The sequence below is a fragment of the Pongo pygmaeus genome, chromosome 1 (genome assembly GCF_028885625.2).
Source record: "Pongo pygmaeus isolate AG05252 chromosome 1, NHGRI_mPonPyg2-v2.0_pri, whole genome shotgun sequence".
NCBI classification, from domain to species: domain Eukaryota; kingdom Metazoa; phylum Chordata; class Mammalia; order Primates; family Hominidae; genus Pongo; species Pongo pygmaeus.
Genome location: NC_072373.2, coordinates 56508152 through 56535907, shown reverse-complemented (window position 1 = coordinate 56535907; position 27756 = coordinate 56508152). Strand labels below are relative to the sequence as shown.

The window sequence follows — 27756 nt, the reverse complement described above, 5'->3', positions numbered from 1 at the left end:
TTTTGAGAAGCCCAAAGGAAAGGTACCGTGGGAGTTTCTGACTTTTACAGTTAATTTTTACCAGTAGGTATGTGTACCAGCGAAGTGTGGGACTGGTGCGCAAGGGATACCTGAATATAGGTGCACAAAGGAGCACACCGTCTGGTGCCGTAGACGCCTCTTTTTGTTCTTTATTTTTTTTTTCTCTTTTCCAGGCTGCCATGTAACTATCTTCGCTGGTCTTTGCAACTCCTGGTTTATTTCATCTCCTTTCATTGTTTGGGTGGGGGTTATTCCTGAAGAAGAGAAAAGGGAATCAACCCTGAAGTTAGGACCGGAAAGAAATTTGGTAAAGTCATTAAAATCTGTGTTAGAGAGGTCTTCAGGAGTTGGTGAAATGAGTGAGCTTTACAGATCTAAGAAATAGATGGTGCGTGTGATTTTCGGAAGTGTATTTTAAAGAGAAATGTTTTGGAATGTTGGTCCATGTGAGGTTTTATCAGTTTAAGTCATTCAGGAAAACTTTTAGAGACGGGTCTAACAGTCATTAGGGACCTTTTTAATGATGTCACTGTCATTGGTGCGTCGCTTCTAGAATTAGAACCTTGAGCTACAACTTCCCTACTCATTTTGTTTCTTTGAATGGAAGCTTTATGAAGAGTCGATGAAAAACTAGGGAAATTTAGTTTGTTGGTTGGTATTTATTTATTTTTGAGAGAGAGTCTTGCTCTCTCGCCCAGGCTGGAGTGCAGTGGCGCGATCTTGGCTCACTGCAACCTCTGCCTCCTGGGTTCAAGTGATTCTCTTGCCTCAGCCTCCTGAGTAGCTGAGGTTACAGGCCCCCGCCACCGTGGCTAATTTATGTATTTTAGTAGAGATGTGGTTTCACCATGTTGGTCAGGCTGGTCTCGAACTCCTGACCTCAAATGATCTGCCCGCCTCCACTTGCCAAAGTGCTTGGATTACAGGCGTGAGCCACCGCGCCCTGCCTGTTGGTTGGTTTTAAAATTTTTTGGTCTTATGTTTTAATTAGCTTTATAAAATGTTGATCAAATGACATTCTGAGTTTCTGGTGTTTTACCCTTTCGAATAATTTGCACAGATAGAATTACATGTGGTTGGATTTTTAGTGAATTTTTTTTTCTTTAGACAATGGCTAAGGAGTACCTAGGGTGTGAAGTGGTTCAATCTGAGAATTAAAAAAATTCCTAAGACTCTGGTTTCTACCTCAAAGGAGGTTAACTTAGTCTGAATAGAGGAGATTAAACAGATAAGTTGATGTGAAATGCTTTCTATAAGTTGATGTGAAATGCTTTCTGTAATAGCTTTTGAAGACAGCAGTCACTTCTAGTTGGGGTTATTTAGGGAAGGTTCCACAGAATTGTCTTTGGCAAGTTCACATCCGACAAAGTTGTCTTGAATGAATGAATGAATGAATGAACAAATAAGCTTTAAAGAATAGGTAGGAATTATCTGGGCTAAATGATGGGTTAAGTCTTCCAAGATGAGTGAACTGTATGCTTAAAGGCCGTATGCTTAAAGGCGTAAAGAACTGGAAAGTAGATGTGTTGACAGCAATCCAGTGAAGCCAGTGAAAAAGGAGTGCTTAGCACAGTAGATTTTAAACTTTTTCAACAGTGAATCACACCAAGAAATTGTTTTTATTTTCTATATGTGCACATGCACATGTAAATATGTACACATATAAAACACTAAACAATACTTACTCTTCTTATTGTATGCAGTGCATTTTATTTTTCTGTTCTTTTCTATTCTGAAAATAGAAAAAATATGGTTAACTGTTTATTGGGTTTCATAGTACAATAATTGATAGTGGTGTGTGGTTTGAAATACATTGCTTTAGAGGAAAAGTGGAACTAGAAGGTAGAAAAGTAGGTTTAGGGCTGATTATAGTGGACCATATTCAGACGGATTCAAAGATATAGAAGGAGCAAATGTAGTAGGAAGGGTAGGATTGGAATGAGGTAATATTAGTACCTGTATTAGAGATCTTGCACCGTTAGTAGACTACATTGTTTTATCACAGGTAGAATAGCATTTTGGTTTTACATTATTGGTCTAATTTGAGGGATGCCATAACAGTCATACCCCTGAAATTCAGTGTTGTGTTTACTGTAAGAATGTGAAGGATGTTGTTCAGCAGTATCTTATTTATCAAGAGCCATAGGATAAATTTCTTTTACATTTAGCACCAGTGATAATTGTGCTGCTTCTAAGCAGTGTAATTGTTTTCTCTTATGGATCCTCTTCAATTGGATCTGGTTAGATTTTTCTGTTGATAAAGCCCAGAGCCTAATTTGGGCCTAATTCTAAAAAGTGTGTAGTACCTTAGAGTATGAATTTTTTGTATTTTCCCTACTTCTTGCTTTTTGTCATTGCCTTCCTTTGTGTTTCTTTTATGATCATGACAGTCTATTCATTATTAGATTTTATACTTTTTTTTTGTTAGATATGTTAAACTCATTGTTGTTAGCAAAGTTGTGTATATAAATGACTCCAGCCTGAAGAGTTGAATTAGAATTGTCAGTAAAAAAATCTTGCCTTAATTATTTCAGGACTGGAAAGGAAGGCCAACCCAGAGAGTACTACACATTGGATTCCATTTTATTTCTACTTAATAATGTGCATCTTTCTCATCCTGTTTATGTCCGACGTGCAGCTGTAAGTAGAATTCATTTTACTTATCTATTTATTCATCAGTTTTATTTTTATTTATTTAAGAGACAGGGTCTGGCCTTGTTGCCCAGGCTAGAATGCAGTGGTGTGATCATAGCTCATTGCAGCCTTGAACTCCTAGGCTCAAGTGATCTTCCCACCTCAGCCTTCAAGTAGCCAGGACTGCAGGCCTGTGCCACCGTTATCTGGCTAATTTTTTTTGTTGTTGTTGAAGATGAGGGGGTCTTGCTGTGTTGCCTAGGCTGGTCTTGAACTCCTACCCTCAGTGGATCCTCCTGCCTCGGCCTCCCGAAGTGCTGGGATTACTGGCATGAATCACTGTGCCTGGCTAATAATTCATTTTAAAACTTTTTTTTTTTGAGATAGGATCTGGCTCTGTTGCCTAAGCTGGAGTGCAGTGGTGTGATCTCGGCTTACTGTACCCTCCCCTTCTCGGGCTCAAGCCAGCCTCCCACCTCAGTCTCCTGAGAAACTGGGACTATAGGCATGGCCCACCATGCCGGGCTAATTTTTGTATTAACACATTTTTTTTTTTTGGCTTCGTGGTAGTAGGTATCATTTGGAATGGATAGCTTCCCTCATGGGTTTCAAATCAAAAGAATGAAAGGTTTGTATGCATGTCTCCAGGAGAGTCAAAATTAGGTGACTGTGTGACTTACACAGACTTTTTAATCTGTGATATTTTTTCATGTAAAGTGTGGGTAATGTTTATAACGAAGGAAGTTTTAAAGGGATTTATAGAGCCAGGCTTCTTAGTGCACACTGGTAATCCCAGCTACTTGGGACTCTAAGGTGGTAGGGTTGCTTGAGCCTAGGAGATCAAGACCAGCCTGGGCAACATAGTGAGATGCCATCTCAAGAAAAAGAAAACCCGAAACGCTAAAGGTATTTATAGAGATGTTTAGAAAAACTTTTAAGCCTGTGGAAGGACCCTGTTACTTCAGAACTCTAGTTTAATCTCAAGAAAACTTTTTTTTTGGTTGTAAGGATCAAGATTAGCAGACATTTAAAAAAATTGTTTCTTAATCAGTTTTGTGCAGCTGTTTTAGTACTCTGGAGAAGTTCATTTGTTTTTAGTTTTGCTAGCCTTCTCAGTGTCTGAAAATTTATTACTCAGAGGAAATATTTGGAAACAACTTGAAAAGAACTGATTTCATAAACTATGATGATGAGATTCTTCATCTGTAGGGAAGTATCATTAAGACCTAAATTATAGCAGTATATTATAATTGATAAGTAAATAAGATTCAGAGTTATTTGGATAGGACAGCTGTATGACATGGAAAAGTACTATAATGCCCACATAAAATGGCCTAAAAGATATTTAATTTTTTTAAATGAGCTTTTCCCTCAGATTATTTTTGGTAGAGTTGAACATAAAATTTTTTGAAGATATAATTGAAGTAATTAAATGTCTGCTTTTAATATTTGTTGCTTTTGTTTACAAGTATATACTTAAAATTAAGTATGAAATGTATTTATAAATAACTACTTTTCCCCATTTCTTATAGTTCTTAAAACAATTTTCTTAAACTTTTCTTATAGTTCTTAAAACAATTTTTTTAAATATCACTGTGTCTGTCATCACTGGAGCTGCCTTTTGAGTTACCTAACACAGTTGCTGGATCACATTAAGCTGTGTGAAACTTAGCTTCTATAACCCTAACCTCCCTCCCAACTAGAAATAGTTAAGGTTTCTGGCTTATGTATCTTTCAAACAATAACTTGTTATCTAAAGCAACTAAAAGCCAGGTGAGGTGGTGCATGCCTGTAGTCCCAGCACTTTGGGAGGCTGAGGTGGGAGGATCAGTTGAGCTCAGGAGTTCCAGACCAACCTGGACAATGTAGGGAAACTTTGTTAAAACAAAAAATAAAAAAAATTAGCCAGGCGTGGTAGTGTGCACCTATACTCCCAGCTGGCTACTCAAGGGGCTGAGGTGGGAGGATCACTTGGGCCCAGGAGGTTGAGGCTGCAGTAAGCCATGATCGCACCAATGCATCTATCCTGGGTGATAGAACAAAGACTCTGTCGCAGGGAAAAAAAACTGTGTGTGTGTGTATGTGTGTGTGAGTGTGTGTGTTTATAGCAATTGAGAAAGTATCCTGTCACTTAGTGGGCTTTGTATTAAACCATAAGGCTTCTGCTTTTCTGAGTAAGAAATATATATTTATGTTACATATTTAAAAAAATAAAATTAGAGTGGGACTACTTGGGGAAATAAGGGGAAAAAAATAGCACCAGCTCCGTCTTTAAGGTTATTTTAACTCAGATCTTTAAAAACTAAATTAGGTAGTTCTTACAGTGTTTTGTTGGATATATTCATTTTAGTGTAACAAAGATTCAGATAGTTGGCTTAGATTTATAGATTCTATTTTTGGGAAATGGTTGTACATATAACTGATAGCTGTAATTGTTACTGTGGACCTTGGGACCCTTGGTTGCGTAAGATTTAACTCTCATTTTTCTTAAGTATTTGCCAGATTGAAAGAGTAGGATTCTAAAATTCCAAAATTCTATGAATTTGAGATTGTTGTCTCCTAATTACTTTGTGTTATCTGCTCTTTCCTGTGCACAGACCACTCTTTTTTTTTGAGTGCAGTGGCGTGATCTCGGCTCACTGCAACCTCCGCCTCCTGGGTTCAAGGGATTCTCCTGCCTCAGCCTCCCAAGTAGCTAGAATTACAGGCACACGCCACCATGCCTGGCTAATTTTTGGTATTTTTAGTAGAGACGGGGTTTCACCACGTTAGCCAGGATGGTCTTGATTTCCTGACCTCGTGATCCGCCCGCCTCGACCTCCCAAAGTGTTGGGATTACAGGCGTGAGCCACTGCGTCCAGCTGAGCAGACCACTCTTAAAACATATTCCTGATCCTTAGTTCCTATTTTAGTGTGAGTAGATGTAATCTTTTTCAGTGGATTGTGATGTGTACATAACTCAGTAGTGACCAAATGATGATGTAAGTTATTAGACTTAGAAACAGTAACTTAAAATTAACTCAAATCTTTTAACTGTTTATGATATTCCATAAAGACTGGTTTATTTTTATTTTTTATTTTTTTTTTGAGACAGAGTCTTGCTCTGTCACCCAGGCTGGAGTGCAGTGGCAGGATCTTGGCTTGCCACAGCCTTGCCCTGCCAGGCTCAAGCTGTCTTCCTACTTCAGTCTCCTGAGTAGCTGGGAGTATAGCTGGGACTGCAGGCGTTTGCCACCATGTCTGGCTAACTTTTATATTTTTGTAGAGTTGGAGTTTTTCCATGTTGCTCAGGCTGGTCTCAAACTCCTGGGCTCCAGCAATCCACCCACTTTGGCCTCCCAGAGTGTTAGGATTACAGGCATGAACCACCATGCCTGGCCTAGGCTGGTTTAAAAAGAATACAAGCACAAAAAACCTCTGCACTCAAATTTTTAAACTCATAAGGAGAAACTAAAATTTAGCTTGACCTTTTTAAAATAAAAGGTTAATTTTTAAGTGATTAAATACAGTTTATCTAAATCATTGAGGAGTCAATGCAGAATGTTTGGTGCAGTAAATTATAATAAGTATTCAATATAAGGTCATTGGCCAAAGATACTAAAGGTTCTTGTTGTTACTTCATTGTTACACATATAAAGTGACAAAGGATTTAAACTGAAATCTGTTAGCTATCAATTTTTCTTGCACTGTTTGTTTGTGTTTGAGACTGGGTCTCACCTCAGTCTCTCGAGTAGCTGGGATTATAGGCTTCTGCCATCACGCCCGGCTAATTTTTGTTTTTTTTTTTTTTTTTTTTTTTGAGACAGTGTCTCACTCTGTCACCCAGGCTAGAGTACAGCGGCGCGATCTCGGCTTACTGCAACCTCTGCTGCCCAGGTTCAAGCGATTCTCCTGCCTCAGCCTCCTGAGTAGCAGGGACTGCAGGCGCCTGCCACCGTGCCTAGCTAATTTTTGTAGTTTTAGTAGAGATGGGGTTTTACCATCTTGCTCAGGCTGGTCTTGAACTCCCAACCTCGTGATCCACCCGTCTGGACCTCCCAAAGTGCTGGGATTACAGGCGTGAGCCACTGCACCCAGCCTAATTTTTGTGTTTTTAGTAGAGATGGAGTTTGACCATGTTGGCCAGGCTGGTCTTGAACTCATGACCTCAAGTGATGCGCCTGCCTTGGCCTCCCACAGTGCTGGGATTACAGGTGTGGGCCACCGTGCCTGGCCGTTGCTTTATTTCTAATCATTATCTTCTGTATATCTTCCTGGAATTTCAAAAAGAAATTTATTTATTTATTTATTTATTTATTTATTTAGAAACGGAATCTCTCTATGTTGCCCAGGCCAGAGTGCAGTGGTGCAGTCTCGGCTCACTGAAACCCCTGCCTCCGCCTCCCAGGTTCCGGTGATTCTCCTGCCTCAGCTTCCTGAGCAGCTGGGATTACAAGCATGCTCCACCACACCCAGCTAATTTTTGTCTTTTTAGTAGAGACGGGGTGTTGCCATGTTCGCCAGGCTGGTCTTTAACTCCTGACCTCAGGTGATCCACCCGCCTCGGCCTCCCAAAGTGCTGGGATTATAGGTGTGAGCCACCACGCCCAGCCAAGAAAATTATTAAAAGTAACATGTTTAATACATTTTCAGGATTTTTATTAGGTTCTTTTAGCCTAGTCATTTTGTACAAATGTCATTTAAAATACATTGTATCAAGATATATTGGAATAAAATCCAGACATTACATGTTAATATTAAGTTGTAAGAAAATTATTAAAAGTAACTAACATGTTTAATAAATTTTCAGGATTTTTATTAGGTTCTTTTAGCCTAGTCATTTTTTACAAATGTGATTTAAAATATGTTTTTTCAAGATATGTTGGAATAAAATTCAGACATTACATGTTAATATTTATTAAGTTGTGTATCATTGTTATTCATTTCATATCTCATTTAAAATTTTGGTTTTAGACTGAAAATATTCCTGTGGTTAGAAGACCTGATCGAAAAGATCTACTTGGATATCTCAATGGTGAAGCGTGTGAGTACTTTTTAAATTGTTCCCAGTCTTAAACAGACATTGTTTCTTTTTTCCCCTATGAAATAATGATTAGTGGGAAGAGAATTTGTATTTCCACCAAAAAATTAACCTACCTTCATTTTTGTCCATGTGCTCACCTTTTTCTTATACAGTGGATGCACTGTCTTTGCCCTTATGGCCAGTCACCCCTTCCTTGTATGTGGATTCCGTCTCCTTTCACAGTCTCAAAGACTTCGCCTTCGTAAATTGTTGTTTCTCTTACATCATCAGTTTTCTACTTTCTTCTGGATCATTCCCTTTTAGAATACCTACAGTAAGATTTCATGTTTAAAAAATGTTTTTGATCCCGCATTCCTTATGTTTACTGCTTCATTTATCTCCTCCCTGATACGGTAAAATATTCTGCAAGAGTTCGTGTGGTATCATTGCTTCTTTTTTACCTTTGTTTCTTTCTTGAAGCCACTCTAGTCTGGCCTTCATCCTCACCATCCTACTAAAATCACTCCTTGTAAGGTCAAAACTGATTTAAGGATCGCTACATCCTTTGGTCTCTTGTACCATACTTGACCTCTCAACAGCATTTGATACTGTTGACTACTCCTTTTTGAAAGCCTTTCTTCATTTGGCATTTGGAACACCAGCCTCTTGGTTCTCTTTCTACTCATTGTTCACCTCTCAGTTTATTTTGGTTACTTCTGTACCTGACCTCTAATTCTTGAAGTTTCCAAGACTTGATCTTTTTTTTCTCTTTTCTTTTAACCTGTATTCTCTAGGTGATCTCTTTCAGTTTTATGCCTTAGATATCATATATATGCTGATAAAATTTCAAGTGTTTTTTTCAGCATTGATTTCTTCCAGGGCACCAGATTTATAAATTTACTGTCAACATGTTTCCTTGAATATTGAATAGGCATCTGAAATTTAACATTGAAAATGGAATGCCTGATTCCCTCTTTCCCTTCTGCCCTCACACAGAACAAAAACAAGTCTGTTCTTTCCTCAGTGTTCCCACTTTGGTAAGGGGTAGTGGGACCCTATTCCTGCAGTTGCTTAGGCCAGAACTCTGGTGAAATCTTTGTCACATCTCACATCCCACATCCATTCTATCAACAAGTTGTTTTTTTCTCTCTTTAAAAGTATGACAACTTCTTACCATTCTACCTACCCTATTTCATCCTTCCTTTTTAGATTATTGTATAGCTTCCTCACAGGTCCCCATTCTTTATTTCCTATAGTGTAGTCTTAGCAATAGAGTGTCCTGCTTTTGAAAAAGTATATAAACTTGATTGTGTCAGTCACCTGTGACTTCCCATCACTCTTAGAATAAAACTCATACTTGTTACCCTGGCAGTGATCTTGTGTCTGCCTAAATCTCTGTGACTTCATCTTCTACCAGTCTTCCTTTGCTCATAACAGTCAGTCTTTTTGGTCTTTTAGCTATGCTAATCTTAGCACCTTTGCACTTTCTCTTTCTATCTTGAGTTCTCTTTCTCTACATTGTCACATGGCTTACTTGCTTATTATTTCATTTAGATCTGTGCTCAAGTATTTTTCCAAATGTTGTTCCATCAGAGAAGACTTCTCTGACCAGTCTATTGAAAATATAGTATTCCTTCCCTCCTTCTGTGGTTTTCATATAGTGCCATCCTGATTTATTTTTCACCAGATCTCATACATTGACCTGAAATTATATATCTGTTTATGTACATAGTGTCTGTCTTTCTCATTAGAAGGTAAATCCTAAGGGGACAGACAGTCGTTTGTCTTGTTAAATACCCAACATTTACAATAGCGGTGCATGGTAGGTTCTTAACTGAATAAATGAGTAATTATTAATTTACTCTCTTACAGATTACAAGTACATTGATATAATACAACTACTGGGTCTTACTTTGCTGAGTGTGGCGTGTAGTACCTTTAAGTCATTAACAGCTGTCTTGTCATGCATGGCTTTAAGCAGTAAGATTGATTTCCACAGAGAATCTTATGTATAATGGAAAGATCATCATTAGGAATGCTTTCTTCCTATGCTATCCTCATTCAATAAGGACTTATTACATGCTTATTCTTAAAAGGCATTATGCTGCGTGTTGTGCAAAATGCCAAATCCCTGTCTTAAACATGTAAACATGTTTACTGTCATGCAAGGGAGACTGGATACACAAAAGTTTAGAACCCAGCAGTATTAAAGAGGGAGTCTCAATTCTGTGAAGAGGATGGAGTTGGGGAGGATAGAAGAAACCTTTTTTTTTCTTTCAGAGATGAGGTCTCGCTACATTGTTCAGGCTGGTCTTGAACTCTTGGGCTCAAGCAGTCCTCCTCCCTTGGCCTCCCAAAGTGTTGGGATTGCAGGCATGAGCCACTGTGCCCAGCCATTTTTTTTTTTTTTAATCAAAGCAAATTTGATTCTTTGCAGCAGTGTTTCTCTAGCTTTTTAAGTGATGAGAATCGTATGGTTTGAAAATAGTGGGGTTTTTTTTGTTTGTTTTTGTTTTTGGCTTCAGAAGATGTGATATAAGGTCTGAGATTCTCTATTCTTAAGCATCGCAGGCGAGCCTGATAAATAGGCTAGTTTTGGGGAAGCGCTTTAGAGCAAATGATTTTTCTTTTTAGAATCCAAAGTAGAGTTGCCCTTTATCCATCTGTGTCATTTCCTGTAGTGTTGTTTTTTTTTTTTGAGAAGGAATCTTGCATCTTGCTCTGTCGCCCCAGGCTGGAGTGCAGTGGCACGATCTCGGCTCACTGCAAGCTCCACCTCCCGGGTTCATGCCGTTCTCCTGCCTCAGCCTTCCGAGTAGCTGGGACTACAGGCGCCTACCACCACGCCCGGCTAACTTTTTGTATTTTTAGTAGAGACGGGGTTTCACTGTGTTAGCCAGGATGGTCTCTATCTCCTGACCTTGTGATCCGCCTGCCTCGGCCTCCCAAAGTGCTGGGATTACAGGCGTGAGCCACCGCGCTTGGCAGTTTTTATAAGGACAGATTTAGTCACTAAGCGTATTGCTTTGCCATTTTTTAAAAACTGTTAATTTAATAGTTTAATGAAAAGGTTGAACAAATATTAAGACCGTATTCTTAGGAAGACGTAATAGCTAAAGATGTTGGTTCTTAATTTATACATTTAACATGGTCTCAATAAGAATCTCTAGTTTTTCTTGAGGTAGGAATAGAACTAGACAAGGTGATTCTAAAGTTCATTGGCAAAAGTAAGCATCCTAAAAATTTGTAGAAGAGTATTGAGAAAAGGCTAGTCATTCTAGAGAACTTAAAACCCCAATAATTTGAAAAAACTAAATGACTAGATACACTAATAAAACAACTTTATCTCTTAGGTTAGAAATCTATATGTGAATTTAACATATGATTAAAGAGACATGTCAAGTCAATGGGAGGAAGGTGGGATTATTCAGTTACAAGCTGATAAAAGTAGTAAAGTTCTGTATTATAAAAAACAAAAGACATGACACTGGGAAAATATGTTAATATTTCAGGTCATCACAGATAAAGGGCTAATCTCACTAATATATGAAGGGTCCTGGAACTTTATGCATAAAAGACCAAACACTCTATGGATTATGTCATAAAATTCACAGAAAAGGTGATAAAGTCATGAAAAATGCTTAATATCATTTATAATAAGAGAATTGCAAATTTGAACTATACAGAGATAGGAATTTTTTTTTTTTTAACCTGATAGACAAAAATCTGTAAGTTTGATAATATGCTCTGGTGAAACAATGAGAAAACAGATATTCTACTATATTGTTGGTTATAATGTTAATCAGTGCACCCCTACACCCCCATTGAAGAATTGGCAGCAGTCTAACATTACAAATTTAACATAGAAATCCTGTGTCTGGAACTTTATCCTAGAGGTATATTTTATTTAGCTTTTTTACCAGTTGTGAATAACTAAAAATTACATGTGTAGGGTGAATGCTAACTTTAAAAAAACTTGCCATTATATATAATATATATATGTACATTTATATATTTACGAAAATTTGTGACTTTATATTAATATATTATTGTGGCATTGTTCGTAATGACAGAAGACTAAAATTGAACAACTCATCAACAGGGACCTAGTTAAATAAATTGCAGTTAGGCCATACAGTAGAGTACTCAGTAGCTATAAAAAAATGGTTAAAGAGGGCCAGGCACAGTGGCTCACACCTGTAATCCCAGCACTTTGGGAAGCCGAAGCGGGCAGATCACGAGGTCAGGAGATAGAGACCATTCTGGCTGACACGGTGAAACCCTGTCTCTACTAAAAATACAAAAAAATTAGCCGGGCATGGTGGTGTGTGCCTGTAGTCCCAGCTACTCGGGAGGCTGAGGCAGGAGAATGGCGTGAACCCGGGAGGCGGAGCTTGCAGTAAGCCAAGATCGCCACTGCACTCCAGCCTGGGCGACAGAGTGAGACTCCGTCTCAAAAAAAAGTAAAGGAAATGCTCTACTTACTGATATGGAGGGATATGGGAGATAAATTGTTAGGTAAAAAAGAAAACAGGGTTCAGAACAGTACGTTTAGTATGTCATCTTTTGTATTAAAAAGGGTAAAAATAATTTTGTATTTCTCGTACCTCAGAAAGAAACTCTAGAAGGATATGTAAGAGACTAGTTGGCTGCATAGGGTGGTGGGAACTAGGTGAATGGGGACAGGTATACCCCTTTTTGTTGAGCCATTCAAAAATTAAGTAATTTAATTTTAAAAATAATTTAGTTTTTTACCAGTTGTGAATAACTAAAAATTGCATGTTTAGGGTGAATGCTAACTTAAAAAGAATCTTGTCCATATATATGTGTGTGTATGTATATGTATATATGTATGTATGTTTATATGTTTACTTATGTTTAGATATACCTTTTTAGGTGTCTGTGTTATGATATTGGAGCATATACTTTGAAGCAACTAATTTCAGTCAGATCATCTCAGTAATTTGTAAGCTAAATTGTTAAAAATAGGTTGTCCACTTAGAGACTTTCTAGTATAGATTAATCTTTTAAATAACATGTTTTTGCAGAGCTGCTTTAAAACTGAATTTTTTACCTAGAGAAAATCACCATATAGAAGTATATAAAAAACCTAAAGCATTTCACTTTTAATAATACCCAATATATATGTTGAAATAGTAATCCTTACATGAGTCTTTTTATGTCTTCAGCAACATCGGCAAGTATAGACAGAAGCGCTCCCTTAGAAATAGGTCTTCAGCGATCTACTCAAGGTATGTCTTGTTGCGTATTTATATTGAACTTTCAGAAGCCCATTCCAAAACTACACATTTATTTACTTCTCTTTCTTTTATAGTCAAACGAGCTGCAGATGAAGTTTTAGCAGAAGCAAAGAAACCACGAATTGAGGTAAAGAAACTGTATTTTAAACAATTTTATTTATATTATTATTGAAATTGGGATTCTTTAGTAACAAGGATTCTTTGATTGCAGTAACCTGAGGAGCTTTTTTTCTTGGAAAAATTTTTGTGGTAGAAAGAACAATTGATTAATAAGTAGCTCAAGCTATAGTTTTAGCTCTCTCACATGCAAGCTATGTGATGGACAAATCATTTTATTTTCTTTGCTTTTATATTCTTATGGATGAACATATTGGCTCAAGGGTCAGAATTCTTTTTCCTTTCTGTTCTTTTTTTTGAGGCAGAATCTTTCTCTGTCACCCAGGCTGGAGTCCAGTGGTATGATCATAGCTTACTGTAGCCTCGATCTCCGGGGTTTTAGTGATCCCCCCACCTCAGCCTCCCGAGTAGTTGGGACTGCAGGTGCCTGCCACCATGCCTGGCTAATTTTTGATTTTTTTTTTTCAGTAGAGACAGGGTTTTCCATGTTGGCCAGGCTGCAGAATACTTTCTTTATGAAAGGCCAGATAGTAAATATTTTAGGCCTTATGGGCCATACAGTTTATGTTGCAACTATTTTACTTTAATATTGTAGTGTGAAAGCACTCATAGACAATACATAAATGAACAGATGTGGCTATGTTTCTATAAAAAACTTCAGAAAACAGATGGCGGGCCAGAATTGGTCTTTGGGATGTAGTTTGCCTACCTTTGGAACAACGTGTTATGGGTGCTTGCTATACTGCTCAGAGCTGTGAACATGAAGTACTTACTACTTTAATGTAATCTTAATTAAGGATATTCTGAGAAATGGATCTGATATTTTTAAGAGATAATGATGATAATTGATTCAGTTATTGCTCTATGCTATGTGTTATTCTAAGTACTTTATATGTATTAACTCATGTAATCCTATTTGCTCATAGATGATATGCGTAGTACTCCCAGAACTCATTAAGTTGGTAGTACTGTGAGCGAATAGGCTCAGACAGAGTGAGTTCCTGAGGTTTGAAGAACCAGTTGGAACCTTGGCAGTCTGGTTTCTAGCCATTCCACTATACTGAGTATAAATTCTGTGGCAGTAAAACTGAATATTTCCCCTTATATGAAAGGAGATTGTGACGTGGTAAACAATGTGTATGAATTTAGGGATACCATTTATTTGATCTCAAATTCCTGGCCTCAAGCATTCTGCCCACCTCGGCCTCCCAAAGTGCTGGGATTACTGCCATGAACCACTGCGCCCAGCTCAAGGGATGCCATTTATTTGAAACAATCTGAACATCACAGTCTAATTATTTGAAAAAATTCAACATGGCAGAAGTCCTAGTTTCCTGGGATTCCAGTAACTTAAAAAATCAGCAGGAAATGGCATAATACATCTTTTTTCCAAATCATTTGTAGGGTTGCAATGTGTTACATAAACAGCTATGGTTTTCAACATTGGTTTTCAGTTCAGTGTATGTCTTTTGAGGACCTATAAGGAACTGTGCTAGGAAAGAGAAACTGAGGGTAGAGTTTCTGATTTGATAAAAATCTAGGCTGCAGTTATCTTTAAAATCAGTAGTAAGGAATTTGAGAAATCTGGGCTATATCTTTATTGCAAATGGAAAAAGTTGGATGCATTTGCCAAAATATTTTTGCATTTATTTCAGCTGATTTATTCATTTTAAGATTTTTACATGATAAATTAATAATAGGACATGAATTGGAGCCCAACACCTTTTTGGATCTCTAGCGTATGCTGATGCTTTTTATACAGTTTTGTATTCCATTAGTCATAGTCATTGACTCTGGTCCTCAGTTTTGTTATTTGTTGAATGTGGACATTAAACTGGATCAGGGTTACCAGATTTTGTTTTGTTTTTAACCAACCGCTTTTCAGACTAAATTTTACTTGACATCATAATATGTGAATTAGATAAAAGCTGAGCTACCAGGGTTGAATTTCAGACAAGATCTTGAAGTGGCCCATGAGACATTTAGTTGGAAGCTTCTAACGTTCTAAGGACCATCCTTTGAAAACCTTTAAGGTTTTCCTTAGAGCATTTTGATTAGTGCTAATGGATTCAGGACCTGTAGCAACGGATGAAAAAAAAAGTGGAGATACCAAAATGAAATTGTTGACTCTGGTGAAGGCTTGTCATAACATTTGGTTATTAACTTTCTCAAAAAGATGAATTTGTTTGTTGTGTCTTTCTGAAGAAAGTCAGCTATGATATGGGAAGAGCACTTAATCATAAAGAAAAAAGTAGCTAAGCAAGTTTTTCCTAAGCTTTTAGATGATTCCAGTCTTAAGATGCGACATATACTTATTGTTATTATCTTTATGTAGCCAAAAGTAGTCTTGAAGTTGGCCTAAAGACACTGATACCTAGAATTGTAGAGGTAGGAAATTTGGTAAGGAAAAGTTACGTGTAGTGTTTTTTCTTCCTAAAACTTAAATAAAAATTTAAAATGCATTAACCAGTGGTTATTTCCAGGATGAAGAGTGTGTGCGCCTTGATAAAGAGAGATTGGCTGCCCGTTTGGAGGGTCACAAAGAAGGGATTGTACAGACTGAACAGATTAGGTAAGAATTTTTTTTAAGTAGAAAGTGGGTAGTTTAGATATATGTAAAAGTATAAGGAAAAGGAATATTAAAATGTTCTCCACATTTACGTTTACCTCTTGGGTTCATTTTATGCCTCTGTGCTCTTAAGTTCGTAAGAACATGTGTGGGGATTGGAAGTCATTGTGTTTATCATGCTTTTTGAAAAGTCGTCTTGTTTCTATTACCATGTTGGTCTTTCTTTTTAAAAATTGCTTTATAAGCTGAGAAATTCATTTTATGTTACCTCTTATTGATTACGTACACCAGAGGTCAGCAAGCTTTTTCTGGAAAGTGCCACATGTTAAATATTTTTAGCTTTGAAGGTAATATGGTCTCTTGAAACTACTGAACTTTTGTGGTGTGGGGAAAGCAGCCATAGACAATACATGAATGGATGGGCATAGTTTCTTCACTTTTTAAAAATGTTTTCATTTTTCTGGATTCCAGCTACTCAAACTCTACTTGAAGTTGTTTGACAGTTCACTTACATTCTTTTCTTTTTTTGGATTCTTTTCTATCTGTCTGTTTATATTCTTTTTTGAATTATTTTTGGATAGTTTCTGTTGTATTGAACTTTAATGTTTTTGTTTTTTTTTTTTGGAGACGGAGTTTCACTTTTTCGCCCAGGCTAGAGTGCAGTGGTGCGATCTTGGCTCACTGCAATCTCTGTCTTCTGGTTTCAAGCGATTCTCCTGCCTCAGCTTCCCGAGTAGCTGGGATTACAGGCGCCTGCCACAACACCCGGCTCAGTTTTCTATTTTCAGTAGAGATGATGTTTTCACCACGTTGGCCAGGCTGGTCTCAAACTCCTGAACTTGTGATCTGCCCGCCCTGTCCTCCCAAAGTGCTGGGATTACAGGCGTGAGCCATCGCGCCTGGCTGAATATTTTTTTCTTTGACAGTTCACTTACATTCTTCTCTTTTTTTGAATTCACTTTCTATCTGTTAAATTCTTTTTTGAGTCTTTTTTGGATAGTTTCTGTTGTGTTTTCAACTTTACTTAATTTTTTTTAATGTAATTCCATGCATGTTTAGTCTCCAGCATTGTAGTTTTCATCTGAAGTTTGTTTTGCTCTTTTTTTTTTTGAGACGGAGTTTCGCTCTTGTGACCCAGGCTGGAATGCAATGGCGTGATCTTGGTTCACTGCAACCTCTGCCTCCTGGGTTCAAGTGATTCTCCTGCCTCAGCCTCCTGAGTAGCTGGGATTACAGGCGCATGCCACCACACCCAGCTAATTTTTGCATGTTTTGCTCTTTTTTAAAAAACATACCTACTTCATCTTTTCATTTAGCTTGTTGAAATATAGAACATAGTTCTTGTAATTATTTTCATGCCTTGAGATTGATTGATATTTCTCTTTGTTCTGCTTTATTACATGTCTGCTTTATTACATTTTCCTGCTTTATTACATGTCATGTGATCTTTGCACACCAAACATTGTATATACTTTTTACCTTGTTGAGTGCTGGATATTGTTATATTTCCCCACATCATCTTTAGCTTTTTTTTGGGACACAGTTAAATCCCTTGGAAACAGTTTGTTACTTTTGGGTCTTGATTTTAATTTATCTGAACATTGGTCAGCTAGGGTAATTATTCCCCACCCACTGAGGCAAGACCATTCTGAGTACCTAATACCTCATGAACATGAGGTTTCATTCTGGCTGGTGGAATAGGCACTATTCTTCACTTTGTGTGACCACTAGGCATTATTCTGTCTAATCCACTTGGGTGGTTCTTTATTCAACCTTAGATAGTTTCTTCATATTTGTGCTAGTCAGAATTCTGCTGGGGTACGTGAGGGTGATCCTCTGTGCAGTTCTCAGGTGTTCTGACCTATGAATTCTTATCACCTTGGTCTTGCTGTAATCTCAGCTCCATTTCTTCTTATCAGAGAATCCGCTCAGTTCTACATGGGTTCTCCTCCCAAGGCCATGTCTTGGAAACTTACCAGGCAATAAGCTGAGGCAGTCATAGGGCTTACCTTGTTTGTTTCTCATTTGTTAGGGAATTACTGTCCTTCATTACTTGATATCTAGCATCTAGTAAACCATTGGTTTATGTATTTTGACTGGTTATTTAAAGATTGGAGGGTTAGTCTAGTCTCTGGTACTTCATCTTGGCTGTAAGTAAAAATTCTATGTTTCAAAGTCCATTGGAGGCTTGATTATAGTTTGGAGAAGTACGGTAGTCCCCCATCCACCCTCCGGGGATATGTTCCAGGACCTCCAGTGGATGCCTGAAACCTCGGATAGTCCTGAACTCTAGCCAAGGAGTGCCAAGGTCACCTTGTCATTTAAGGGAAGCACTTTGGCAGTGGCATATGCAAATTGCTAGCATCACTACTCTTGTGTTTTGGGGCCATTATTAGGTAAAATAAGGGCTACTTGAACATCAGTACTTTGATGCTGCCATAGTCGGTCTGATAACCAAGATGGCTATTAAGCGACTAACAGGCAGTGTATACAGTATGGATACATTGGACAAAGGGATCATTCGTGTCCGGATATCCCAGGCAGGTGTCCCAGGCAGGACAGTACAAGATTTCAATAGGCTACCCAGCCTGGCACATAATTTAAAACTTACGAATTACTTATTTCTGGAATTTTCCATTTAATATTTTGGACTGTGGTTGGTAGCGGGTAACTGAAACTGTGGAAAGCCAAACAGAGGAGTACTGTATTTGAATTTGGCTTAAGGTATGCTGGTGTGCTTTAGATTTTAAGGGAAATTTGCACAGTATTACACAAAATGCATCAAATGCCAGATGCATATGAGCACTACTATAAAGTACCTTCATACGTAATCTAAATAAAATTAGAATACTGTATAATACTACTGTATTTAAACCTGCAGGAATTTTTGTCCTTTTTCTAGATTTTGTGTAAACATATTTCAAGATTTTCATCTTGTGACTAAAGTAATATTTTTGTCTACTGTTATTAAGGTACCAAACACTTTTTAATTCTTTTTCTCATTTTACATGATAAAAGACACTTTGCTTAAGATTATCATTTTATGACATGTATACTTTCAGTGTTAAGTCTTTTTTTATATTTCTGCAAACATAGTCTCTTTCTACTATTTTGCCTATTTGAAAATCAAGAAAAGGGAAGAAAAAGAAAACTGTATAAAATATGGTTTTATCTTCCAGAGATTAAAGGAGTATGTTTTTGTGGCGTATAAAAGCCTGTCACTTAAATTATGTTCTGCACTATGGCATACAAGTTTGAAACCTTGAAATAAATTTCAAGGAAAACCTAGGCTTTGAACTTTCTGTTGGATGGATTTTTTACCCCCTTCCAAAGTGGCCTCTGTGTGTGTGTGTAATTTCCATAGATACAGAAAATATAAAGTAAAGCATCTATATTAATGAGTCCTGCTTTTTTGTGGGGAAGAGATGAAAAACCATGAAGACTTTTGTTGCATTGATACCTCTAAGAAATTACTAATTTGCTCTTAGAGTAATATCTCGACATGAATTCTTTATAAAAATTTTATATAATTGCAGAATAGCAGGTCAGTCTTACAGATAAGAAAACCTTAATTATTGCCGTTTAAGTGTTTTTACCAGAAATTTATAAATGTAACAAAATATATTTATGATACACTCCAGGAATGCTTGCTGTGAAAATTTAAAAAAGAAATTTCTTTTAGGTCTTTGTCTGAAGCTATGTCAGTGGAAAAAATTGCTGCAATCAAAGCCAAAATTATGGCTAAGAAAAGATCTACTATCAAGACTGATCTAGATGACGACATAACTGCCCTTAAACAGAGGAGTTTTGTGGATGCGGAGGTGGATGTGACCCGAGATATTGTCAGCAGAGAGAGAGTATGGAGGACACGAACAACTATCTTACAAAGCACAGGAAAGGTAATTAAAATATTTTACTCATTCATTGGAGTGAGAGAGAGTGTGTTTAATCTGTGGTTATAGAATTGGTTAAAATTTGCTTTTAGGTGGAAGTTTCAAGTTTTATCTCTTTGAAAGCTCAGTAATAATGTAGATTTCCAGATGGCCATTTTTACCATTCCATTCTTGAATATGGTTGTTATACATCAGAGATGCTGATGAAAAAGTAGGAATCAAAATGCAAGCTCCTTCACAGATCATTTGCAAATCAAAGAATGGTCCAGTTTTCCTGTTGAGTCATTTTTGCTTAAACCTAATAAATGGAATAATATTGATGGCAAGTTCTCTGGTTATTAATGCCATCATTATTTTTTTTTCTCACGTGGTATAGAACTTACGGAAATCTGTAGCGAACATTTATTGAGTATATTTTACACACTATATTCTGTTGTGTGGGTATAGCAGTTTTTTCATTAGCTCCCTATTAATGAAAATTGTTTTCTTTTGTTTTTGCTCCAAAGATTGTGCAGTTTTTCTCCCTTTCTCTGGCCTTCCTTTCTTCTCTCTGCCTCCCTCCTCCTTCCTCTCTTTCTCCTCCCGTTTCCCTCTCTTCCTCCTTCCCTCACTTCCTTTTCACTATTATGAATAATGCATTAGAAAACGTTGTACATGTACCTTTGTGTGTTTATGTGTATGTAGCCAAATGATTAATTCTTGGAAACAAATTGCTGGTTAAAGAAGATATGCATTTTATATTCTGAAAGATAAAAATCTGAAATACTGAATGTCCAGTATTTTCATGGATCTCCAAAAAGAGGATGCATTTATCCTGATTTATGTACTTTCATTTGTCTTTTCCTCTTCAGTGCCTCAATTTTCTCTTAATGTTTTCTCCACTGATGCACAGTTGTTAATAATGATGATCTAGTAAGAATGTTGAAGTGTGCAAAGTTACTCGTGAAGCTGAAATTTAACATTGTTTTAGGCAAATTGGTTTTGATTGTAGAATTTTGGGATTTTAGTCTTAAATTTACATTGCTATTTTAGTAGAAATAAAGCTATGAAAGTAGTATATGAAGAAAAGAATCATTTCTTTTTCTTTTGAACTTTGACTTGTTTTACAAAGTACCTAAGGTTGAGATTAAGAATCATTCTCCAGAGCTTAGAATTATAGAGAAATCTGAGGATGTGAGTAAACTTCCATTTTTGCTATTTACAATAAAATGATTTGTTGATAATGATTTTCACTGTCTAGCATGGCTAATATTTGAGAAATATTGTGACTTATGTTGATTCACCAGTGTTCATTAAAATAAAAAAATCTCAAACTCATAGTAGAAGAATAAAAACAGGTGATATACCCTACCTAACTTTTAGACTAAACATTACTTTTTCAGGTAACTGAGGTGAACAGTTTTCTTTGAGCTCTAGGTGGCAGGATTGTACCGTCATTTCTAAACTTAACTGATTTAATATTGTTGGTACCACTATATCTTTTAAAAAAATAAGTTAATAAAAGAATTGTTTTGTAGCTAGGCTTGCCTAAATGAGTATTATTAGTATTAAAAAAAAAAAAAATACTTTGACTGATAGTCTTTCTGTGTATTGTTTTTATCTGGTAAACTCTAAAAATACTCTTAGGCAGGTGAGAATAAAAAAATACCCTTAGGTACTTAAAGCCCTGTGGGTTTTAGATAGACCTTCATTATTACTAGTTATCAGGGCTTTCTTATTTTTTGAGTTTCAGGAACAAAAGTCAGGTTCAAGATTCATGAGAGGCTGGGTGCAGCGGCTCATGCCTGTAATCCCAGCACTTTGGGAGGTCGAGGCGGGTGGACCAGTTGAGGTCAGGAGATCGATTCCAGCCTCGCCAACATGGTGAAACCCTGTCTCTACTAAAAATACAAAAATTAGCGGGGCATGGTGGCATGCGCTTGTAATCACAGCTACCCGGGAGGCAGAGTGAGGAGAATTGCTTGAACCTGGGAGGTGGAGGTTGTTGTGAGCTGAGATTGTGCCATCGCACTCTAGCCTGGGTGACAGAGTGAGACTATGTCTCACCAAAAAAAAAAAAAAAAAATTTCATGAGAGGTATAAATATGTTATTATTTTTGCAAGGACCCCAAATAAAGCAACTTGATTTTATAATGCCATTTAGAAAACACACTTTTAAACTTACATAAATTAGGTGAAGGGTTTATACAATCTGAAGAGAAACGTGTATAAACTTATATAAATTAGTATATGTTCATCACTGAAAAACTAATAAAAGTAGATCACTAGAAGGAAGATGTTAATCACCTGTAATTCTGCTACATAGTAGATTGATGATAATATTGATTAATTCTTATTTTTAAAGTAGTGAGATTTGCTTTTCATATATTTTCAACTATTTTTTATAATAAGACTAAGATTTTATGTGCATTTTTCATTGTATTGACCTTTGCAGTGATGGTGCAAAATCAGTTGTTGGTAAAACTGCTGGTCATGGTGTGAATCAAGGCAATGGCACTTAACTTTACTGGTAGCCATTGTGTTCTTTACTCACTAATGTCCTTGATGACGTTTTTAAAATTTATGAATTTTGTTAAATCTTGACCCTCAAGTGTGTCTTTTTATTATTTTGTGTGATGAAATTGGAATGTAGAAAACACTTCTGCAAACATGATGGTTATTCTCATCCGGAGACTTGTGCCATTGTATGAAGTATGAACTGAATCAACTTTTTTTTATTTAAGTAACTGTTATTCAGACTTGGTTATTTGGCAGACTTTTTTTTTTTTTTTAAATGAAGGAAATAAATTTGTTCCTTCAAGGAAAGCAGCTGATAGTATTTGTTGCCAATGATAAAGTGAGAGCTTTCGTGAGAAAATTAGAATTTTGGGAAGTTTCTTTATGCTGCTGTCACCATAACACTTTTCTAATTCTTTTTCCACCCATAAGTAAAGAAACAAGCAATTTTCTCATTCTTAAAGTCTTCTAGTGAGTCTCTTACAAATAATATTAACAAGTATAATTTGTTGATACTGTATAATTAACCATGTTAATATTTGGAAAATGTGCATAATTCAGTGATTGATATTTTCCAGATGGCCAGTGAATGCTGTCACAAATCATGCATGGGTAGAAAGTTCATTTAAAGTGCAAGAGAGACTGATGGATTTTAAAGTACCTATGCAAAAAGTTTATGGATGTGGTTTCCATGTTGCATTAACCTTTAAGAACCATTTATTGCATTTTGGTATGATATCAAAGAAGACTATCCACAGTTACCTGAAAAACTACTAGAATATTCTTCCCTTTTCCAACTGTTTGTGTGAGGATAGATTTTCTCTATATTCTTTGACCAAATAAGATAGCACATTTATGACCAAATAAGAAAGCACAATAAATGTTGAATGTAGAAGCTGATCTGAGAATACAGCTGTCTTCTATTAAGCCAGAGATTAAGGAAATTTGCAAAAATTTGAAACCTGCCACTCTTTCTTGTCATTACTTTTATGCATTTTGAAAAGTGATTTTTCATGAAATATGCTATTATGTTTACATGGAATCTTGTTTTCTTATTTTTAAAAGAATTTAAATTTTTTTCAGTTTTAATCTTTAATTCAGTAGATACTGTAGTTCACACAAACTTAAAGCTCTTTGGGGTGCTCAGTAATTTGTAAGAGTGGAAAGCGGTCCTGAGACTTACATTTGCTGCTCCAGAGAATTACAGGAACAAGTTAGCACTGCAACTGGTATAGTGATAATTGTTATGTTTCAAGCAGCCTCTCATTTTATATACATATTTATTTGTATAGTATTTATTTAACATCTACAAACTAGGCAAGTGCTAAACACTGACCAGAGGTGCATTGGTCCTAGCTCTCACAGAAGTTATACTCTTCAGCAGAAGTCAATATTAAATAAGTGGTAATTATTATGTATATTATAGGGCAGACACCCAGCAAGGGCGGTTAACTTAGTTGGGAGTAAAGAGGAGTGATACCTAAAGAATAAAAACTAGGAGAGAGGTGAAAGGGGTAAGGTGGGAAGAGTGGTCCAAGCCAAGGAAACAGAATGCTTTGTTTAAAGAAGAGAAATTATGTTGTATTTGAGGTTCATGAGGGCAGCGACCATGTCTTTTTTGATCATCATTGTACCCAAGTGCCAAGCAAGGTGTTTGGCTTAGAGTAGATTCTTACTACGTATTCCTTCAAATGTTAAGTGATTGATAGGCAGCATAAGAAGAGCCCCAAAGGAACTATCAGACATTAGGGATAAAACCAAGACAGAGTAGCATCTCAGAGGCCAAGTATCTTTGTCTGTTTTCTGCTGCTGTGGGATATCACAGACCGGGTAATTTATGAAGACAAGAAATTTATTTCTCACATTTCTGTAGGCTGGGAAATCCAAGAGCATAGCAGTGGCATCTGGTGAGGGTCATTTCATGGCAGAAGGCAGAAGCAAGCAAGCAAGCAAGCAAATGAGACACAGAGAGAAATGGGGCCAAACTTATTCTTTCAGGAATCTGAGCCCACTTTTGCAATAACAACATTAATCCATTCGTAAGGGTGGAGCCCTGTGACCTACCTAATCACCTCCTAAAGGCTCCGCCTCCTAATACTATTAGAATGGAATAAAATTTCAACATGGGTTTTAGAGGAGACATTCAATCCATAGCATGAAGGAAGAATATTTCATAAAGGAAAGAGTCGTCAGATTAGTTAGCTGTGTTGACTTTTGATCAGCATGTAATTGCATTGTGAGTTGAAGAGCATTTGTACTTGTACTTTCCAACTTACACATCTTTGAAAAGTGTACATTGACTTCTAATAGTATCTCAAAACTCATATGTAGCAATCTGAAATTAGCACTGGAGTTTATTTAACAGGAAGATGTAGTAGTTGATTATTTTTTTTTTTCTGAACTAGAAACCTCTTTAGACAAATATGTTATTTATATTTTATTTAGATTTTTTCTCTGTCACCCAGAGTGGGGTGCAGTGGTGCTATCACAGCTCACTGCAAACTCCACCTGCTGGATTCACGCCATTCTCCTGCCTCAGCCTCCCGAGTAGCTGAGACTATAGGTGCCCACCACCACGCCCGGCTAATTTTTTGTAGTTTTGGTAGAGACGGGATTTCACCGTGTTAGCCAGAATGGCCTCGATCTCCTGACCTCATGATCCACCTGCCTCTGCCTCCGAAAGTGCTGGGATTACAGTCATGAGCCACACCGCACCCGGCCTTATTTAGCTTTTAACTTGCTTTCTGGTTATATATTTGAACAGATGCAGAATATGAATACATTTGTAGCAGTTTTTTTTTTCTTTTTTTTTTTTTTTTTTGAGATGGAGTCTTGCTCTATTGCCCAGGCTGGAGTGCAGTGGCATGATCTTGGCTAACTGCAAACTCCGCCTTCCGGGTTCACACCATACTCCTGCCTCAGCCTCCCGAGTAGCTGGGACTACAAGCACCCGCCACCGCGCGCAGCCAATTTTTTGTATTTTTAGTAGAGACGGGGTTTCACCCGTGTTAGCCAGGATGGTCTCCATCTCCTGACCTCGTGATCTGCCTGCCTTGGCCTCCTGAATGTAGCAGTTTAAGTAAAATGAAAATGATGAAATGAATACCATGGGATTTACAATAATCAGTCTCTGGATCAGTATCTCAGTAGTGGTTGGTTTTTACATATGTGTATAATAATGATACCTTATGACATATGTAGTAGGGAAGAATCGATAGTAAGATAACTTAGTCTTAAAATATCAACTAAATTTACTGTTGTATATTTAAAGTGGGCTTAATTAAAATCCATTTATATTTTAGAATTTTTCCAAGAACATTTTTGCAATTCTTCAATCTGTAAAAGCCAGAGAAGAAGGGCGTGCACCTGAACAGCGACCTGCCCCAAATGCAGCACCTGTGGTAAGAATGCTTTACTGCTTTACAGTAATTTTAATGAAGTTGCCACTTATATTGCAGTGTAGTAACGTTGAAGACATCTTCACATTTTAAAATCAGTGGATTCTAAACCTTTTGCTGCTTCAGAATATCTGAAAGATGTGAAAGCCCTCCCCAACATTAAAAGTTACTTACTTCAGCAGTAATTCTTAACTGGAGCAGTAATTCTTAATATACCTGGGTCAGAGTCTGAAAAAGATTAATTAGGGAAAGCCCTCTGTTTATTTTGGGTAAACTGTGGCTGGCCTACTCATTGTTGCTTGGGACAATCGCTAACCATTGTTAATAACATAAATCCCTGTTAACTCCCAGTTTGGGGTTCTTTTTGGCATTGTATCTATTACATCTTGGTGAATGTATTTCTCTTGATCACCAGCCATGCTGTCCTTTAATTGTACCTCCATTTCAGCTGCTCTGAGAGTTGACTGCCTTCTCTTTGAAGTGCCACTTAAGACCCTCCCAAAGTAAATTTCATGTATGACATAGCCTATATTAAATTCAAACATATTCTAATTTTGTTGAAAATGCTTCCACCTATTTTCATATGATTCAACAAAGGAATAAAACATACAAATGAAATTGTTTCTATTTTCTGCAATAGAAAATAGAAGATTCTATAAATAGAAAATTTATAAATTTTTTTTTTTTTTTTTTTTTTTTTGAGACAGTCTCACTCTGTTGCCCAGGCTGGAGTCAGTGGCACGATCTTGGCTCACTGCAACCTCCGCCTCCTGGGTTCAAGCGATTTTTCTGCCTCAGCCTCCCTAGTAGCCAGGATTACAGGCACATGACACCCCGCCTGGCTAATTTTTGTATTTTTAGTAGAGATGGGGTTTCGTCCTGTTGGCCAGGCCGGTCTTGAACTTCTGACCTCAGGTGATCTGCCCACCTCGGCCTTCCAGAAAATCTTCTATATTTTTAAAACTCTATGTCAAGTTTTAAAAGGCACATTGAAATGTATTACAGTACTAATAGAGCCTTTGCAACTACTTTGTAGTGGTTTTATTTGCTCATGAAATTGTTGGAATTTAACTTTTAAAGATGGTAGGCTTTTGTTGATAATTAGATAAATACTTTTAGTTGACTCTCCATCAGGTACTTAAGTGCCTTCTATTAGGCAGTCTGCTAATGATCTTGAGATACAATAATGAGAAAGATTATAGTCCCTACTTTCTTTGAGCTTATAGTCTAATACAGCAGTCCCCAACCTTTTTGGCACCAGGGACCAGTTTCGTGGAAGACAGTTTTTTCATGGACCAGAGAGAGGTTTTTGGAATGAAACTGTTCCACCTCAGATCATCAGGGTTTAGTTAGATTCTCATACGACCATGTAACCTAGATCTCTCAGCAGTTCCCTACTTACTAGGTTTTTTTTTTTTTTTTAAAGTAGTAGAGTAAGAGCTATGATGGCAAAGCACAAGGTACTTAGAATTATGAATTGGTTGACATTTTGAATAGCTATTGATAGGAAACATGTCAAACCTTAAAAGAGTTCTACCATTTGTGACTGAATATTCTTTCTGTATATTTATATAATTGTTAGAATACTTGACGGTTTTAATGTTTGGCATTTGACTATAGAAGTATATGCCTAGTGTGAAGTAAGCGTATACTTATCATTCTTGATAGGTATTGATAAGTTTATTTTATTTGGCATAATATTTGATATAGAATCCTATTGTAATAAAATGAAAAGTATTTCAGTCTTCATGAATTTTCCAAGTAGCGTGGGGAATATTCTTAAATATGTGTTTTTAGTTTGTTAAACATTGTGAGTTTTGATAAAGTATTTGTGATTAAATAATGCATCATTAGACTGACAGCCTTTTCTAATTATTTAAAAAAAATGCCTCTTCAGTCTTACTCTGTTTATAATGAATTAATCATCATGGCTTTCGTGTTTATTTAAGGATTAATAATTTGGTGGATAATTCAGCTAAAAATCTATAAAACTAAACTCAATATACTTTGAATTTAAGGGTTTTTTGTTTTGTTAAAACAATCATAATTGGAGGGAAGAGTATTATGTCGTAAAGGTACTTTAGCCAGGTATGGTAGCTCATGCCTGTAATCCTAGCACTTTGGGAGACTGAGGTCGATCACCTGAGGCTGGGATTCAAAACCAGCTTGAGCAGCATGGTGAAACTTTGTCTCTATAAAAAAAAAAAAAAAAAAAAAAATTAGCTGAGTGTGGTGGTGCATGCCTGTGGTCCCAGCTACTTGGAAGGCTGAGGTGGGAGGATCACTTGGGCCCAGGAGGTCTTGGCTGCAGTGAGCCATGGTCATGCTACTGCACTCCAGCACATTAAATAAGTGACATTTAAAA

The 27756-nt window shown here is 36.9% G+C and overlaps 1 protein-coding gene across 1 annotated transcript in view; it reads left to right on the top strand.

The window, feature by feature from the left end:
- The window catches only part of CDC73 (cell division cycle 73), a 137495-nt gene that overhangs the window by 1282 nt on the left and 108457 nt on the right, over window positions 1-27756 (top strand). The window contains exons 2-8 of the mRNA XM_054450084.2: window positions 2556-2661; window positions 7609-7678; window positions 12847-12909; window positions 12993-13045; window positions 15519-15607; window positions 19287-19503; window positions 25296-25394. Coding sequence (XP_054306059.1) covers window positions 2556-2661; window positions 7609-7678; window positions 12847-12909; window positions 12993-13045; window positions 15519-15607; window positions 19287-19503; window positions 25296-25394 — 697 coding nt within the window. The remainder of the gene's footprint in view (window positions 1-2555; window positions 2662-7608; window positions 7679-12846; window positions 12910-12992; window positions 13046-15518; window positions 15608-19286; window positions 19504-25295; window positions 25395-27756) is intronic.